At 48.1% G+C, this 15,935-nt stretch overlaps 2 protein-coding genes across 11 annotated transcripts in view; both read left to right on the forward strand.

The window, feature by feature from the left end:
- Positions 1–1,728: 1,728 nt before the first annotated feature.
- Positions 1,729–7,497, forward strand: PUS1 (pseudouridine synthase 1). Of its 2 annotated transcripts, none has more exons than XM_042829247.1 (6): positions 1,729–1,744; positions 1,923–2,108; positions 2,533–2,670; positions 3,357–3,459; positions 3,733–4,430; positions 5,489–7,497. In XM_042829247.1, exons 2-6 carry the CDS (start codon positions 1,935–1,937, stop codon positions 5,534–5,536), a joined length of 1,161 nt encoding a protein of 386 aa, XP_042685181.1. In that variant the 5' UTR covers positions 1,729–1,744; positions 1,923–1,934; the 3' UTR covers positions 5,537–7,497. The 2 variants fall into 2 exon arrangements, with proteins under 2 accessions (XP_042685181.1, XP_042685180.1); XM_042829246.1 differs by lacking the exon at positions 1,729–1,744 and adding an exon at positions 1,769–1,825.
- A 1,812-nt stretch (positions 7,498–9,309) lies between these two features.
- EP400 (E1A binding protein p400) overlaps positions 9,310–15,935 on the forward strand; it is a 45,950-nt gene continuing 39,324 nt past the window's right edge. For all 9 annotated transcript variants that reach the window (XM_042828747.1, XM_042828749.1, XM_042828751.1 and 6 more), the window contains exons 1-2: positions 9,310–9,388; positions 10,750–12,110. In XM_042828747.1, the coding sequence (XP_042684681.1) occupies positions 10,788–12,110 (1,323 nt within the window). In that variant the 5' untranslated portion in view covers positions 9,310–9,388; positions 10,750–10,787. The remainder of the gene's footprint in view (positions 9,389–10,749; positions 12,111–15,935) is intronic.

Consider the following 15,935-nt stretch of genomic DNA (forward strand, 5'->3'; position numbering starts at 1 on the left):
AAAAAAAAAAAAAAAAAAGAAAAGAAAAAAAAAAAAAGAAAAGAAAAGAAAAAGAAAATCCCCCCAACACTGTTGAAGTTGCTAGCATAGTCCTCTTGCTATTGTCATGGCTTTGTTACTGTTGCAGCGTTTGTGTGTAGCGTCTTAATAGATTTCAAGAAACCTCAGCCTAATCACACGTATCTTCAGGTTTGTGAGAGCGTATGATGATGTTCTTTATGAGGTAACGCCCGATGCTTTGTCAACGTTTTTTATTTGTGTTTTGTGTGACTTTTTTTTTTCTTTCTTGGCTTTAAATTGTACAACACCGATTTAAGAAATAAAATTGTTTGGAAGTTGTTAGCAGGCTGTTCTCAGTATCTGTGCAGCCCATCGGCAGGGCTCTGGGTGTGCCAGGTAAGGTTTGTGCTTGGCTCAGCCTGCTTAGTGGTGAAGGGGAGGAGCGGGCGGCCACGGAGCATCCATTGAGATGAGTGAGCATCCGTCCTGCTAACGCACCTGTGTGCTGACACTGCTGGAAGGGGTCCTTGTTTTTAATGCATGCAGTGTCTTTCCCTGGGAAAACTGAACCCACAGCACTCCTCACAGGCAGCAGAGCAAAGGGAGAAAGCGCTGGCTGGGAAGACTGAGCAACAGAACACAATAGCAGCTCTGAACCGTGAGGCTGCAATGATTTAAAAGCCACGGTGCAAACAGCAGAGCTTTCTGCACGTTCACTGTGATGTTCTGTTGCTGCTGATGCCAGGACAAAACAATCCCAAGCAATTCTCAGTGCGTCTGCCTTTGTTCCCACATTATATTTAGCAGCTGGAAGGACGTCAGCAGCGCTGCTCCCTGGGCAGCCAGCAGTCAGATCTTGCCTGGTGACATCAAGGAAGCAGAACTGGGCGGATGTGCTTTAAACCACGGCGATAACATCGAGTGTTCCACTTACAGATACCAACTCCTGTCTTTTTGACTTAACCTTTGCAGAACCAACGTTCCTCGGCCGCCAGACCTGCTGGGCACAGCGGCAGCTCTGGATGTCACTGAATTTCTCTTTGTTCCTCATCTGCCTGTCTGAAAACACACTGTTAAAAAAGGACCGAATGAAAACTTTCCTGTGTAGGGAGCATTCAGACCCCCTGCGAGGAATGTGCTCCCAACCCCATCTGGCAGCTCTGCGGGCTGCTTTCCAAAGTAGCACTGCTGGCAGCTCATCAGTTCCACATCGCTGCAGAACCTGAGGGCAAAACCAGACGTTCCTTCCTGGACTGCGGAGCTTGCTTCTCCTTCGGACTGCTTTAGCTGCCCCGACTCCAGCTGTTGTGCTTAACTGAGTAAAACGCCGACATCCCCAGCGCCACTTGCCGGCGCCAGCGCTCTCCACGTCCCGAGGCCGGCTGCACTGCAGGCGCGGGGTCGGGCAGGGCTCAGGGCAGGGCGGCAGATCACAGAGCTCCATCTGCCCGTCTGGGAGCAGACGCAGCACGTCGCTTTGTGAGCGGTGACGTATGAGCCACTGCGTGCCCTACAGGCCGGCACCTTCCTCCAGCTGGGAGGGGTGGTGCAGCCCCCCCTGCCGACACCGTGCCCGTGCAGGACGGGATGCGCTGCGCTACTTCCCCTTACCCTCCCCGTCTGGGGTCGTCGGCCACGAACCGCCCGGCGCTGCAGGACCTGCCGGGTACGGGCGCGCAGCAGGACGGCGCAGCCGCAGCACCGCCCCCTCCCGGCCGCCGTATCGCCGCACGCGCGGTGCTCCGTAAGTGGCGGCGGGGCCGGGCCGATGCTGGCGCTGCGCTGGGGGCTGCGCGCTGCGAGCGGAGGGTTCCGACCGCGGAACGTGCGTGGGGAGCGCGGGGGAGAGAAGGGGGGGGATCCGCACCGCTGCTGCGCCGCCCCGCCGCCGCTCTGACCCGCAGCCTTCTCCGTCCGTGCAGGAGCTGCTCGCCATGGCGAAGAGGCCGAGCGGGGCCGGCGAGGGACCGGAGGAGAACGGGCAGCAGGGCAAGAGACTGAAGGGAACCGCAGATGAAGGGGATGCGGAGGAGCAGAGTAAAAGGACGCCCAAAAGGAAGATTGTGTTGTTGATGGCGTACTCGGGGAAAGGCTACCACGGCATGCAGGTACGCGGTGTGCAGGGGGAGAGGAGGAGGAGACCGGGAGGACGAGGAGCGGCCGGGCGGGGCGCTGGGCTGGGCGGGCAGCCGGTGCAATGAATGGGCTTGGAACCGCAGCCGTTCCACCCCCACAGCCGTACATTGTCGTTCTGCTTCGTGCTTTCGCTACCAGAAAACTCTACTGCAGGAGCATTTTTCAGAGGGGTCAGAAATGCCCCATCTCTTGCAGTGACAGCAAAAGCTGAAGCAGAATATACGTATTTTCTCAAAGCGCTTTGGTGGAGCTTTGTAGGAACAGCAGCACCTGCCAGCGAGGAGGGAAGATGCTATGAATTTCACAGTGATGTTCAATTAACAAAAGTTTTTGGTGACGTCTTTCAGAGCGGTGGCCCAGTAATTACTGCTTGTTTTATTTCTTATTCACTCTCAGAGAAATCTGGGCTCTTCGCAGTTCAAGACCATCGAAGATGATTTGGTGTCTGCCCTCGTGCAGTCCGGCTGCATCCCAGAAAACCATGGCGAAGACATGAAGAAGATGTCGTTCCAGCGCTGTGCTCGGACAGATAAGGTACATTGCACAGGGCTGCTCACACAACGGGCTCTGCCCCTCCGGTGCTGTCAAAGCGTTGTTCAGCATGAGATCCAATAGCAAGTGCTACCTGTGGTGAATAGTGTTTGAAACTCCTCCCTTCATCCCCTGCTAAACTTGAGTACAAAGCAAGCATGTAGAAGTTGTGGGGTATTGCTTAGATGGCGTGTGTGAAGCTGGCGCTTTGTACTTAAGCCATGTGTTCGCCTTTCCCTCCCATTCACCTGTTCCAGCTTCCCAGCCTGACGCTGCTCCTCTCTGCTGCTGCTGCCTGCTTGATGCGGAGCTCAGAAACTGAACTGCATCTCACTTTATTTTTTAACCCGCCACATCAAGGTGCTGAATCTGGAGTGGGGTTCATGGCTGGCTTATGTACAAGTCAGCTTTGCTGCTGGTGCTTAACAGCAGGCAAATATAGCGGGATGTGTCCTGAAGGGAAGTGCAGCGTTTTGCTATGTAAGATTGCTGAAGTGCTCGACGGCTGTGCAGCACCAGGTGGCCTTCCAGGAGCATTCCGATTTGGGTTTCTGCCTTTGCCTCACTTCAGCCTGAAATGACCAGTGAGGAAAAAAGGAATAAATTCGTTCTTCAGCTCTTTCAGTTCTGCACGTGTTAACCTGGAGCTTCCGAGGTGCATAACTGTCCGTGTTTTATGATTTTTGTAGGGTGTGTCTGCAGCTGGACAGATTGTGTCGCTAAAGGTCAGGCTAATAGATGACATCTTAGAAAAGATCAATAACCATCTTCCTTCTCATATCAGAATTCTGGGTAAGGATACTGGAACGGGCAGAGAAAATCTTGACAAAGAGGAGCTTCTCCTGCGCAAAGTCTCTTCCTTTTTGTTGTAATTTTACTCAAAAGGGGTTTAGTTTTAACAAGCACCTGTGCGCTTACGCTGGTTTGAAATCGGCGTCCTATAAAATAAATTGTATCTTTTGATTGCATTTTATTTAAGAAAGAACACGTCTGCTGATGTACATGAAGTCACAAGCAGGTTTGCAGCTTACTGATTCAAAAACTTGATGTCGCTTTTTAAATAAGGGCTGAAGAGAGTCACTGGGGGATTCAACTCCAAGAACAAATGCGATGCCAGAACCTACGCCTACATGCTGCCGACGTTTGCCTTTGCCCATAAAGACCACGATGTGCAGGAAGAGGCGTATCGACTCAGCAGAGAGACCCTTGAAAAGGTCAACAGCCTGCTTGCTTGCTATAAAGGAACACACAACTTCCACAACTTCACTTCTCAGAAGGGACCCAAGGACCCCAGCGCCAGGAGATACATCATGGAGATGTACTGCGGGGAGCCCTTCGTGCGGGACAACATAGAATTCGCAGTGATCAAAGTGAAAGGGCAGAGCTTCATGATGCACCAGATAAGGAAAATGATCGGACTGGTGATAGCTATTGTGAAAGGTTATGCTCCTGAGTCTGTTATAGAGCGCAGCTGGGGAGAGGAGAAAGTGGATGTGCCCAAAGCTCCGGGGCTTGGCCTGGTCTTGGAAAGAGTGCACTTTGAGAAATACAACAGACGATTTGGGAATGATGGGCTGCACGAGCCGCTGGAGTGGACGGAGGAGGAGGAGAAGATTGCTGTTTTCAAAGAGCAGTATATCTATCCTACCATTATTAACACAGAAAGGGAGGAGAAGTCCATGATGAGCTGGCTGAGCACCCTCTCCATTCATGACTTCAACTCTTCTGCTGCTGAGATGGAAGCCAACAAGAAAAATTCAAAGGTAATGATTGAAGCCATTATTTTTACAAAGGGAAGCTGTTAAGTTAAAAAGGCTTTTCCTGTAAGAACATTTTTGTTTTCCACCTATACTATGGAAGATGACAGTCATCTGGAGTATAAAATGTATTCTGTCACTTCACTTTTTTTCTTTGATGATGGTGGAACAGATGATACAAAGTGTTCCTTAAGCAGGGTTTTGGGTGGGGTGGTTGAGAAGGGGAAAGGGAGCAATGCTGTAAAACACAGGCTGGTTTGGCTGCGGTCATACACCAGCAACAGAAGTTGTGGAAACAGCACCAGCTTTTGCTTTTGGGAAGCTGTTTGAAAGATTAGTTTTGGGGTTGCAGTTGTGGCTCAGTGCATTTCCTTGTTTTCAGGCTAATTCCCATTTTACGTAATGCTGTGGTCATGAGAAAAACTTTGTGATTGGGAGAAAATTAGGAGCTGCTGAAGTAAATCTGCTGTGTGCTCAGAATGGGTCATTAGAACAACTGCAGGTGAACTTTTGGTCAGAGGGACGGCAGTTCTTAAAGAGGATGATGGGCTGGGCTGAAGTTTCTGTGCAGTACAACTCAGAACAAAATGTCCATCTTTGCTGAATGGAATCATTAAAGTTAGCTTTACTTTATGTAGCTTAACGGTCGTGCTCTGGAGAACATCAGGTTTAATTCTGTCTGCCATTTTTGAGTATGAGAAATAGTTTAGCATACAAAGCATACAGCCTTGTTGAAAAGCACAAACAAGATACCGAAATGTCTCATTAGCCTTTTTTGGTGCTTATTTTCAGTACCAGCGTTTTGTGCTACTTTTAAGTTTCCCACATAGTGCAGGTCGTAATCATGCAGCTACAAATAGAGAAGAGTTCTTCTCTTGCTGAGTGTAGTCCACTGTACAACGTTTTCTTCTATCAAAAGTGTCATCTACCATCACAGGAGTTGGTTGCGTTAGATGGATCTAAGCCATGAAGTTGGGATCTTGCCCCGTTTCCTCGTGGAGGTGTTTAAATTCAATGTCACATAAATGAAATGCTGACAAACCATTTTCCATTTTACTTTCCAGAGCAGCGATGTTGAAGGCAGTGATGGTTGTGGTGGTGATTCTGACTGAGTCAATGCGTGGTTGCACCTGGTACCCATACAGCTCACAGCTCTCTGTCTGCAGAAAAGTGGCCTTCCTCATCTGAGAATCCAGTGAAGCAGGGGATTGCGTACTGCAGAACAAGAAGTTGATGGAGAAAATGAGCGGGGCAAAAAAAAAATCAACCAAAAAACAGAACAGCAGGAAGAAGATGAGGGGCTGTGCCACTGACTGATCCACCTGACTGGGATACTTGAAAATAGCCTGATGAGAAAGCAGCTTTCTAAAGGATTCTTGTGACGCAAGGTGTCTTAATTGCTATTTGAATCATGTTTTTATTACGCGTTTACCTGGAAATAGTATTTTAAATCTGTGTAATCTCTACGTGAAGATGAGACAAAGCATTTTAATACACTTTTTTGGGATTATTTTTATGAAGTTATGACTCCATGAACTTTTCTTTCCATTTTCTTCACCTTTAATTAGTCTAGTCTCTACTCATCCTGTTAAGCTTTTATTTTTTGTCACTCATGGCTTTCTTGTGAAATAATATGCATGGGACAGAAATTCATTATCATGCTAACTGCTACAAATTTTTGCTATTGAATCAACCTTTTTGTTTTCTCAAGGTTTGCAGGTCTAAAAGAAGCGATTCCTTGCTCAGTGAGAGATCTTAATTTTGTAACAAGGCTTGAACCGTGTACTTTAAGACAGTGCTTTTTATTTGAAAGGTGTCATCCTCCTGTTGCTGACCTCATGCCTGGGCAGGGTCTAGAATGTAGATCCACAGCTACCTAATGCAGCTGGGCATCCACTGCCTGAGGTGTTGAGATGTAAGGAGAAACATGTTTGTTAATTGCCAGGATTGCAATTCAAAGTGCGCCACCGTGACAGTTTCTGTGTTTCCTGGGGTGATTTTGCTAGATGTGGTGGTGCTGGTTGTAGTATTTCTGCTTTAAAAGGAAACTAACCATCTGCTGCTGAGATGGGTTTGGGGTTGAATCAGCTTTGCATGTATGAATGGTGCTGACTTGGGCTTAATCAAGCCTGCGTTTGATTTGTATGTGTGAATTCTTAATTTCTGTCAAGCTGCTAAGGATAGAGGAGGATGTGCAGTGGTATGGGGAGCACATGCCTAAGGGCTTTCTTTGGGAATCAGTTTTTATTTTTTGTGTTTTGGGAATCTCTATACTCCGGAAATCTTCCTCTCCTTTCCCCAGCTGCAGTTTGAGTCCTGTTTCTTGCTGCCAGCTCTCTCTGAAGGTGATGGAAGGAAAAGAAAAAAGCAAAAATAAACACACACACACACACACAAAAAGAAAACAGTGAGTAAAGGCAGTAGCTCTCCTGCCCTCCATAACAGTAGGACCCTTTGGAAAGGGGTGGAACCAGGCTCTGAGTGTTGGGAGTTGAGTATATGTGCTCAGCAATCTTCCCTGGCTGGGTTTGTGTGGCAGCTTCTTCGTGCTCTGAAAGCTCACGTGGGACAAATCCAGGGCTGCAAGGGCTGTGGTCTTTGGTTTGATTCCACCTTGGACACAGACTGGATGTGCATGAGGAGGAGCATCAGAACTCACGGTCCGTACTGAACGTGGAGTTACTTTTTAGAGATGGCTCTGTGCTCCTCCACGCAGTGCTTACTGATGTTACAGTTCCTTGTTGTTCTGGGCCAGAGCTGCCCTCGGCAAGGATTGCCTTGTTTCACGTGGGTTTTTTTAGAGCTTTTTATCCTTACGAAGGCCTTTCTCTGTTTTATCATGGCAAACTGAGTGTTCTGAGGGACTGTGCCCAGGTTTTCTGTTACATCCTTTGCTAACTCATCCTGTGGACATAGCCTGTATTAAATCTTTTATCCAGAGCTTTTTGTCTCCTTCAATCTAAGACAAATACCTTTTTTTTCTTATAACGAAGGCACCAAAACGGACACAAGTCAAAATCATCAGGAATTTGTTTATTGTCTCTGGAGAAAATAAAGAAAGGTTATTTCTTAACTCCTGCAGATGTGCTTTTTTTTAATTTGCTGGTCTCGGTGTGCCTTCTGCAGCAAGAAGGCCGTGATTTGAGGGAAAACTGCCGTTCTTTCCCGCTACCGCCGCTCCTGGAGTTGGAAATCGGAGTGTGGCCGCTCAGCCCGCAGCCTCCATTGGAGCTGAAGTTCTCGCGCATGCGCCATGATGGCGCGCCGCCTCCCTTCGGACCGTCGGGCGCGGAGTGCCGCCACGGGCGCTGCCACCAGGGGGCGCTGCAGTCCCGCCTGGCGCTATGCCGGCCGAGCCCTGCCGTGAGGTGCGAGGCGCTTTGAGGCGGCAGAAGGGGATCCTCGCCTCGGGCCGCGGGAGGGACGATGTAGGAGTTATCGTTTGGTTTGATGCCAGTTTGGAGGAAAAAAGAAAATGCCAGACGCTGTAAAGTAACACTGATTTGCCTGTTCCGTGTTTTAACGATTTGTGGCAAAGTGTTCGCTGTCAAATGCAAGCTTTTTTAGCGTTGTAATTAAAGGTAATTGCTTTAGCGAGGTCTTGTGCAATTGTAAGAATCGGGTACCAAGGAGAACAAGCTTTCAAAGCCCAGCGGAGCACCACGGCTGGGCACAGAGGAGGTCCCTCAGCCCACAATGGGCGCTGCTGCATGGAGGCTCTCTGTGCTGCACTGAGACTGCAGGCGATGGCACTTGTTCCCCAGCCTGAGCAGGAAGGAGTGAACAGTTTCACCAAGCACTGGTAATCTGCTTCAGAGAGCTGCTGAGTGGAACAGCCGGTCGTAAATCTTCCTTTGCAGTGAAAATTTGTGTTCGGTTACACTCAGAATGCCTCGTAGCAGCTGCAGCTTTCCTGTGCCTTTAGAGATGCAAAAATGCTGTATAAATTTCTCTTCAAGGAAGAAAAGGAACAAGAAGGAATGAGGCAGATCCTCTTGGGAAGCAGAATTTGTTTTTCTAATGGCGGTCTAGAAGGAGATTTAATTAAACAGAATCAATTATTTTAACATTTTATGTAACATATTTAGGTTAAAGGTAGAAAGATCACAGTGGGAATTTGTGCTGCTTGTGCTCACCAGAAGCTGCAGAACGCTTACAGGCGGTAATAACAGGGCCGTGCTAAATGCATGCAGTTTTTTAGGTAATGGATATGAGCTTTTGTGCGACCTTTTCAGGGAATTCTGTCCATCTGCCATTTCTCAGGGCATCTCAATTTTGTGAAAATTCTCAATGAACTTCTCGTCGATCTCAACATCTCCAAGGACTTTTGTTCGTTCCCATTGCTTGTTACGTCACACTTCTTACAGCATCTCTTGGTTCTGTACTGTGCAGTAATTTCCCTGAAGGAAAATGAAATTTTGCAGTGAGCAACAGCAGAGAAAAGGCTTGTGGTCTCCAAAATGTCTGCCCCGCTTCCAGGAGGCCCCAGATACGGACACCTTCAAGATGCACAGAGGAACCCCCGTCTCTTCTTCGTCTCCAAACTCTCCGTAGCTGTAGCTCTGTAATCGCTATTTCTCCAACATTTAAGTCCAGATGTGTTTATGAGGAGAACGCAGGAGCCCAGCCCTGCCTTGCGGCGCTGCTCTGGCACCGGTTCTGCCAGCCCAGCTGTTATTGCGGTGGCAGACATCACGGACCCCCCCAGCTATCACCGACCCTCCCTGGCCGCACCGCTCCTCGCCCGGCCTTCACCGCAGCTCCCGCGATCCCACACCGCGCATGCGCGAACATCGGCGCAGGCCCGGACCGCCCTCCGGCGGCGGCGCATGCGCAGCGAGCGGAGCGCGGCGCAGGAGGCGCGGTTTGTCTCCTGCCGGCGCTGGTAGCGGCTGCAGCTCCGGCCGCCCCCCGCCCCCGCTTCCTCTGAGGAGCGAATGGAAAGTCCGGCCCCGGCGCCTTCGGTAAGTGAGGCCCGCCGGGATCGGGGGGCGGCCGGGCACCCTTCTTCCCTCCTTCTCTCCCCTTCCTCCCCCTTCCTCCGGTCCCGCGGGCCTAGGGCCCGAAGCTCGGCGGTCCGGTTCCGTCGGCGGGGGCGGCCGCGGAGGAACGGGCCTTCCGCGCGGGGCGGGGCGGGGCGGCCGGGACGGGCCGCGGCCTGTGGGAGGACCGCACCGAACTGTGTCCGGCCCGCCCCGGTTCCGCACACAAAAGGCGCTCCTCGCTCTCGGCAGCGCGCTTCCTATCGGCGCGTAGTTAATTGGGTGCTTTCGCTCGGCCGCGAGCGTGACCGAGGTATAATAATCAACATAATAGGGCCTTGTTACTGGCGACGGGCGATATCGCTTGGATCTTAATTGCTCGGTGTCGGAGTTACGAAAGAGTCGCGGTGCCGCTCTCCCTGTGCAGCCTTCGGGTGGAGCTGCCGTGCGGGGAGCCGAGCTGCCGTGCGGGGAGCCGTGCGGAGCACCGTGCTGCCGTGCGGGGCTGCTCCCAGGCTGGGCTCGGGGAAGGTAGCGGCTGTTTGCGCTGAGAGCTGCTCTCTTTTCCTCGGGCTGCTGCACGAGTCCCAGCGCAGCGCAAGCTCTCGATGCTGTCAGCGGAGTTTTGTTTTGGTCGGTGGTTGCAATTGAAAATCAAAGCGTTTTTGGGTGTCTGGATACCTCGGCTCGATAAGTAGTGCTTTCAATGAGATGCTGTTTGCGTTGGTTTTCATCTCGTTACGGGATTGGTCTTCTGAAGGCAGAGGAAGGTACCGGGCACTCTGCTCGAGTTTATTTGATGGGGAGATTTTTCACGACACGTTTTTTCTTCAAGAGCACTATCAGTAGTCACCCAATGTATGTCCACATTTGATGTGTTTCCAGTTAGCATTGACTGAACCTGCCTTATGTTCTAAGTGTACTGCATTCTGAAGAAGCCAGTACTGAATGTTGTGAGCAGTGAAGTGCTAGGGATAACAAATGTAGAAGGGCAGGTCCTTGGGACAATGGAGACCATTCGTTCTTGAAGCTACGAAGAAAATAAAGAATATGTACTTTTTATTATTTTAAGTCAGTTTAGCTAGCTTGGAGGAATATATAATTTACAAACTATTTGAGAGTACTTTCTTAGTTAGAACAACTAGAGAAGTTAGGGAAATGTATGAGAGATTGAAGTGAGTTTGTGTCAGTATAGTTTTCACATGATCTGACTGAAGTAAAACTGCAAGGACAGGGTAACTGAATTCTTATTGAAAACATGTTCTTTCATGTAGTTACTGAAGAGTTTCAGTTACAAACAATATTTGCCTTACCTGCATTTCTGTTTCTATGTATTTCTTCAGTGTATTCTGTAAAAACAAATCATCATATACTATTGAGAATGCACCATGGTAATGGTCCTCAGAATGCCCAGCGCCAGCTCCAGAGGTCCAGGTCCTTCACGGGCAGTGAGGGAGAAGAGCAACAAGCAAATCTACCCCAGTCCCCTGCAGCTTCTTTCGCACCTTCTGCAAGTCCATCTGCACCCCAGTCCCCCAGCTATCAAATTCAGCAGTTTATAATGAGTAGAAGCCCAGTGGCTGGTCAGAATGTGAACATCACGCTGCAGAACGTCGGGCCGGTGGCTTCGGGAAACCAGCAGATCACACTGACACCACTGCCAATTCCAAACCCGACATCGCCCAGTTTTCAGTTCAGCCCTCAGCAGAGGCGCTTTGAGCATGGATCCCCATCGTATATCCAGGTCACGTCACCGCTGCCCCAGCAGGTTCAGTCGCAGAGCCCCACGCAGCCCAGCCCCGTGCCGGTGCAGACGTTACCGAACGTTCGGGCAGGTACGCCGGGCCCCGGCTTGGGTATGTGCAGCCAGAGCCCTACCAGAGGATTTGTGGACGCCAGCGTGCTTGTGAGGCAAATCAGCTTGAGTCCTTCGAATGGCGGGCACTTTGTGTATCAAGAAGGGCCGGGAATCGCACAGATTGCTCAAGGAGCTGCAGCGCAGGTGCAACTTCCATCTTCTGGGACGCCTGCTACGGTAAGGGAGCGCCGACTTTCACAACCTCATTCACAGTCCGGTGGCACCATTCATCATCTTGGTCCTCAAAGTCCTGTAGCTAGCGGGGCAAACATGCAATCCTTGACTAGCCCGGGCCATATCACAACAACGAGCTTGCCACCCCAGATCAGCAATATTATCCAAGGGCAACTTATGCAACAGCAGCAGCAAGTGCTTCAAGGACAGCAGCTGAGCAGACCCATTGGCTACGACAGGGCTTCTGGGGGATTAATAGCTGGAGTTGGAGGCCCTGGTGCGTTTGGAATGACATCGCCACCGCCTCCCACGAGTCCTTCACGGGCCACGGTGCCACAGGGGCTGTCAAGTCTTCCTCTTACGCCTACGGTTAACACGGCAGTGAAAAAACAACCCAAAAAACTGGAGGAGATACCTCCTGCCAACCAAGAGACTGCCCAAATGAGAAAGCAGTGTTTGGATCACCACCACAAGCAGATGGAAATTCTTAAGGAAACTTTTAAGGAATGTTTGATTGAACTGTTTTTCCTGCAACATCTTCAAGGGAATATGATGGACTTTTTAGCTTTTAAGAAGAAACATTGTGTTCCCCTGCAAGCCTACCTGAGGCAAAATGACTTGGATCTAGAGGAAGAAGAAGAGGAAGAACAATCTGAGGTCATCAATGATGAGGTAAGGATCTGTTAATATTTTGGGTTTAAATAGTGGGTGAAGTTGTGGCACCTGAATTGCAAAGCATTAGCTAGTGTGATGGTACCTGAAAACTCGTTTTTATTGATGAAATAGGGCAGTTATATAAGAAGGTTTGAGAGAATGCCATTCTGCTTGGTGGTGTGATGGGACAAGTTGGTTTGAGCACACCGTCAGCTGCAAAAGCAAAGTAAGCAAAGTACAGAGAGCTGAAAGCAACTTTCACTGTCCCAGTCAGTATGTAAGCCTGCACACAAACGTAGGTGGCTTTACTATGAAAGCTGTTCTAAGCTTTCAGAATGAACGCATCGTAGATTAAATTTCACATTCTAGACTTATAAAAACCAAAAAAGAGTAAGCAAAAAGTCTCTTTATTTGGTTCTTACTGTTGCTGTGGCCAGCAAAAAACCCTGGAGTAATCTAATTATAATGTGCATGGGTTCATAGTAATGAATTAATTTATTTGGAGCGTCTTATTGCTTTGTGCCTGCATTGCGGTCTGAGTGATAAAACCCAACTTGTACTTGGACATTAACTTTGTTATTTTGTGCAAAGATTTATAACAACTAAAGAATTTGGATGCACTGTTTATTTACTATTGGCAAATGACTTGCAATAAGCTTGCTGCTAAGAGTTGCCCTCTTTGCAGAGCAACTTTTCCTGCATGCTTACTCCTACTTGTGTGGATCCTGACCTGCAGCACAGGGCACCTCTGGGTGCTGGAGCAATGCCTGTCTGGCCAATTACATGACAAGTGGCTGCAACAGTGTTGCTGTAACTGATGGCACTGTGCAGAGAAATACCTTCAGAAATGCGCAGAAGTAAATATGGACATAAATATGCCAGTTTGTAAAAAGATGAAACAAAACCAGTTACATAAAATTGGTATTGCTTTGAAATATCTATTAGAAATCAAAGTATTCAGGGAACGTTGGTGCTTTTATGTGATTGCATCTCCTGCTGGAATTTGGGCAGAATTTTAATGTTATAGTAGAGAAAGTTCACTGTTTTGTAGTTAAGTTTCTTGACTAGGAAACCATTTCTTTCAATATTCAGTAACCTCAAAGCTATTGACACTGGAATCCAGTGAGTTTTCCCTTGGTTTGCATTTTGTCCAGCTTTTTGGGTGTTCTTGTTCTTCCTTTTAACTACATACGTGAGTTTTGAGAGAGCTTGGGTGGCTGTGAATTGTACAAGGTCACTGAAATCGGTGGCACTGCTACAATTTACATCGGTTGAGGCTTCACCCCTCTGTGCTCTTCAGACCCTCTTTTGTCTGTGACGGCCGTTTGTCAGTTTAATGCTGCAGAATGTTGCAGCCTGCGATGGCAAAAGTCTGTGTGCTTTCAAACGACGAATCCTTTTGAGAGATTAAGACTTCTTTTGAGTATGTTCTTTGTATTTTTTTTGTCTCCTCTTTTATTTCCCCCTCCCTTTCTTTATCACTTCCTGCTCAAGCAAAGCGCTTCATCCCTTGCCTGGAAGGGCGATCGCTGGCGGCTCCAGGCAGAGCGAATGGTGGCTGTGCTCATCGCTTGAATAAATGTTGGAGCTCTCTTCAGTTCAAACTGTCTGTCATGCTGATTTGTTGTCTGTTAGGAGCAGCAGTCATTAAATTTAAACCACGCTTTTATGTAAACTGGATTTACGGAAGGTTTGCAGCGGTGGGAAGCTGCTGTAGATAGTGAAGGCTGGCTCTGCTCTTTGCAGTGAGGCAGAGCTCGTCCCAAGCCACGCTGCTGGCTGCCTGGCTGTCAGCTCCTCTTCAGTGAGGGGCCGTCTGCACTGCTGGCGTGTTGGGCAGCCAATAAAAAACAACAGCAAACAACAAAGAAGAAAAAAAAACTTTTAAAAAGAAAATGATTCTCCCTTCTTTTTTTTTTCCCAAAATATTTCTCTCAGGTAAAGGTTGTGACAGGAAAGGATGGGCAGACTGGTACTCCTGTCGCTATAGCAACCCAGCTTCCTCCAAATGTTTCTGCTGCTTTTTCATCCCAGCAGCAACCATTTCAGGTACTTTTCAATGGTTCTAAAATGTAGTTTCATCCCAGATTTTTTTTCTTCATTCAGATTTGATATTTCTTAGATGAATTAGAATTTTCCCTAGAGCCCATCCCTTATCATCTAAACAAAACCAAAAACACTTTGCAATCTTCAAATGCATCAATATTAATGAAGCTCTGAGGAAGTTGCATCTTTGTCTCCAGGTTGCTGGCTTATTTCATTAACTTTCAGCTTGAATGTTTTTGCTTTGGTTTGTTTGTCTTTTGTTTCCCTAATTTTCCCTAATGCATTTGTTTCGTTTGTGCATTCTGCATAGTGATAACATGGATTCTTTTGTCTGTGGCGTTGTAATTGTGGATTTCTTCTAAATTTCCTTCTTTCTTTTTTTTCTTTATGTATTAAAGGTTTTGAGTATGACTAGAGAAGGTTTGGTGATACCTTCTGTGAAATGTTTCAAATGATGCTGATAACCCTCTAATGGTATTTTTTAAATAACTAACTCCTTTCCATTAGCTCTGACATAGATGTTGGGAAGAAGAAACTGAAGTGTTTAACTTCGTTGTTTAAGTCTTTTTTTCTTTTAACATGAAAGAACCCTGAACAAAGCAGAGATTCTGTCTAAATCTAATAGGATTTTTTTTTTTGTATGTGGATCAGTGATGGTAGATACTTCAAAGTGGAGCAGCTGAGTGCTTATGCAGCTGCCCCCAGCCCTGTGTTCCCAGTCTGAGAAGTCCCATAGCCATACCCTTGTTCCCCTGCAACCACAGTTTTTACCTTTTAGATGAATCGCCCACACTTAAACTATGTGTCCCATGATGAGTTACTGTCCTGTGCCTCACCAGCTGTATGGACTGCACTGCCTTCCTCCTGGATTTGGGACAGGGAGAGTTAAATGTAGCGTAGGGTGGATTGTGAACTCGTGTGTAACAAGCAGGCTGTTCTCAGTGTCATTTCAGCAGTGAGTTGCACAGTGACAGCTCTCACTGACAGCTTGATGTTGTGGTCCATGCTGACACATTCATGAACTCTTCATCTAGGCTGTTCAAAGGATGTCACACTGTACCACGTTACTGATGGCAGTGGTTGGGTTCACCTCTGGGCTCTGGCTACACCAACAAAGAAGTACTTCTAGAAGCATTGGACATTTCAGAGGTGTTCTGGAGCATGTGCTCACATTGTATAAAACGGAGCGGAGGTGACGATACGCTTCAACCCCAACTGTTAGCAGCTCTTCCCTTCGGGCTTTGTCTTTGTAACTGTTTACAGAGTAATAATCTGTCCTGATCAGCATCATTCAAATTGGGTGTGAAAGTGCAGCACCTGGAATGGTTAGTGGGAGTGTGCTGCATAACCATGACCTCTGGAGAGCCACGTTGCTTTAATGAAACTTAGGACAGTTTTAGCCTAATGTAAGTGGTACGTGACTGCGATTTGTAAAGATGTGCTTCCTGCTCTTTGAAGTGCCTTGTCTGAATTAGGTGGTGGTGATGCAGACAGCTGGAGGCATGCACTTCAGAAAATGCCAGCGAAAAATCCTGAGGTAGACACGCATCCAGAAAATGGCAGAGAGTGGTCATCCAGAGTCAGAGTGCAGATAAGACAAAGTAGCATTTGGAGCAGTTTGCAGAAAGTATCTCCTCCAGTTGGTGCTTCAGAAAGCATTGATTTCCAACGGCGCATTGACAGGATTTGTTAATTAGTTCAGGAGCATTGTGCAAAGCACATTTCTGTGACTTATTCTGAATAATTCTCCAAATGTTTATGCATCTCATGCTCTGCCAGACGTTGGCCATTGAACTT

The sequence above is a fragment of the Centrocercus urophasianus genome, unplaced genomic scaffold (genome assembly GCF_019232065.1).
Source record: "Centrocercus urophasianus isolate 14NV4802_14NV808 unplaced genomic scaffold, USGS_Curo_1.0 seq_30, whole genome shotgun sequence".
NCBI lineage: Eukaryota > Metazoa > Chordata > Aves > Galliformes > Phasianidae > Centrocercus > Centrocercus urophasianus.

What these genes read in the sequence shown, in the direction of transcription:
- PUS1 (XM_042829246.1), top strand. Translation starts at nt 1,769, where the DNA reads ATGCTGGCGCTGCGCTGGGGGCTGCGCGCTGCGAGCGGAGGGTTCCGA. An exon ending in GAGGGTTCCGACCGCGGAAC is followed by an intron (nt 1,826 to 1,922) that starts GTGCGTGGGGAG and finishes CCGTCCGTGCAG; the next exon opens with GAGCTGCTCGCCATGGCGAA. An exon ending in GCTGTGCTCGGACAGATAAG is followed by an intron (nt 2,671 to 3,356) that starts GTACATTGCACA and finishes TGATTTTTGTAG; the next exon opens with GGTGTGTCTGCAGCTGGACA.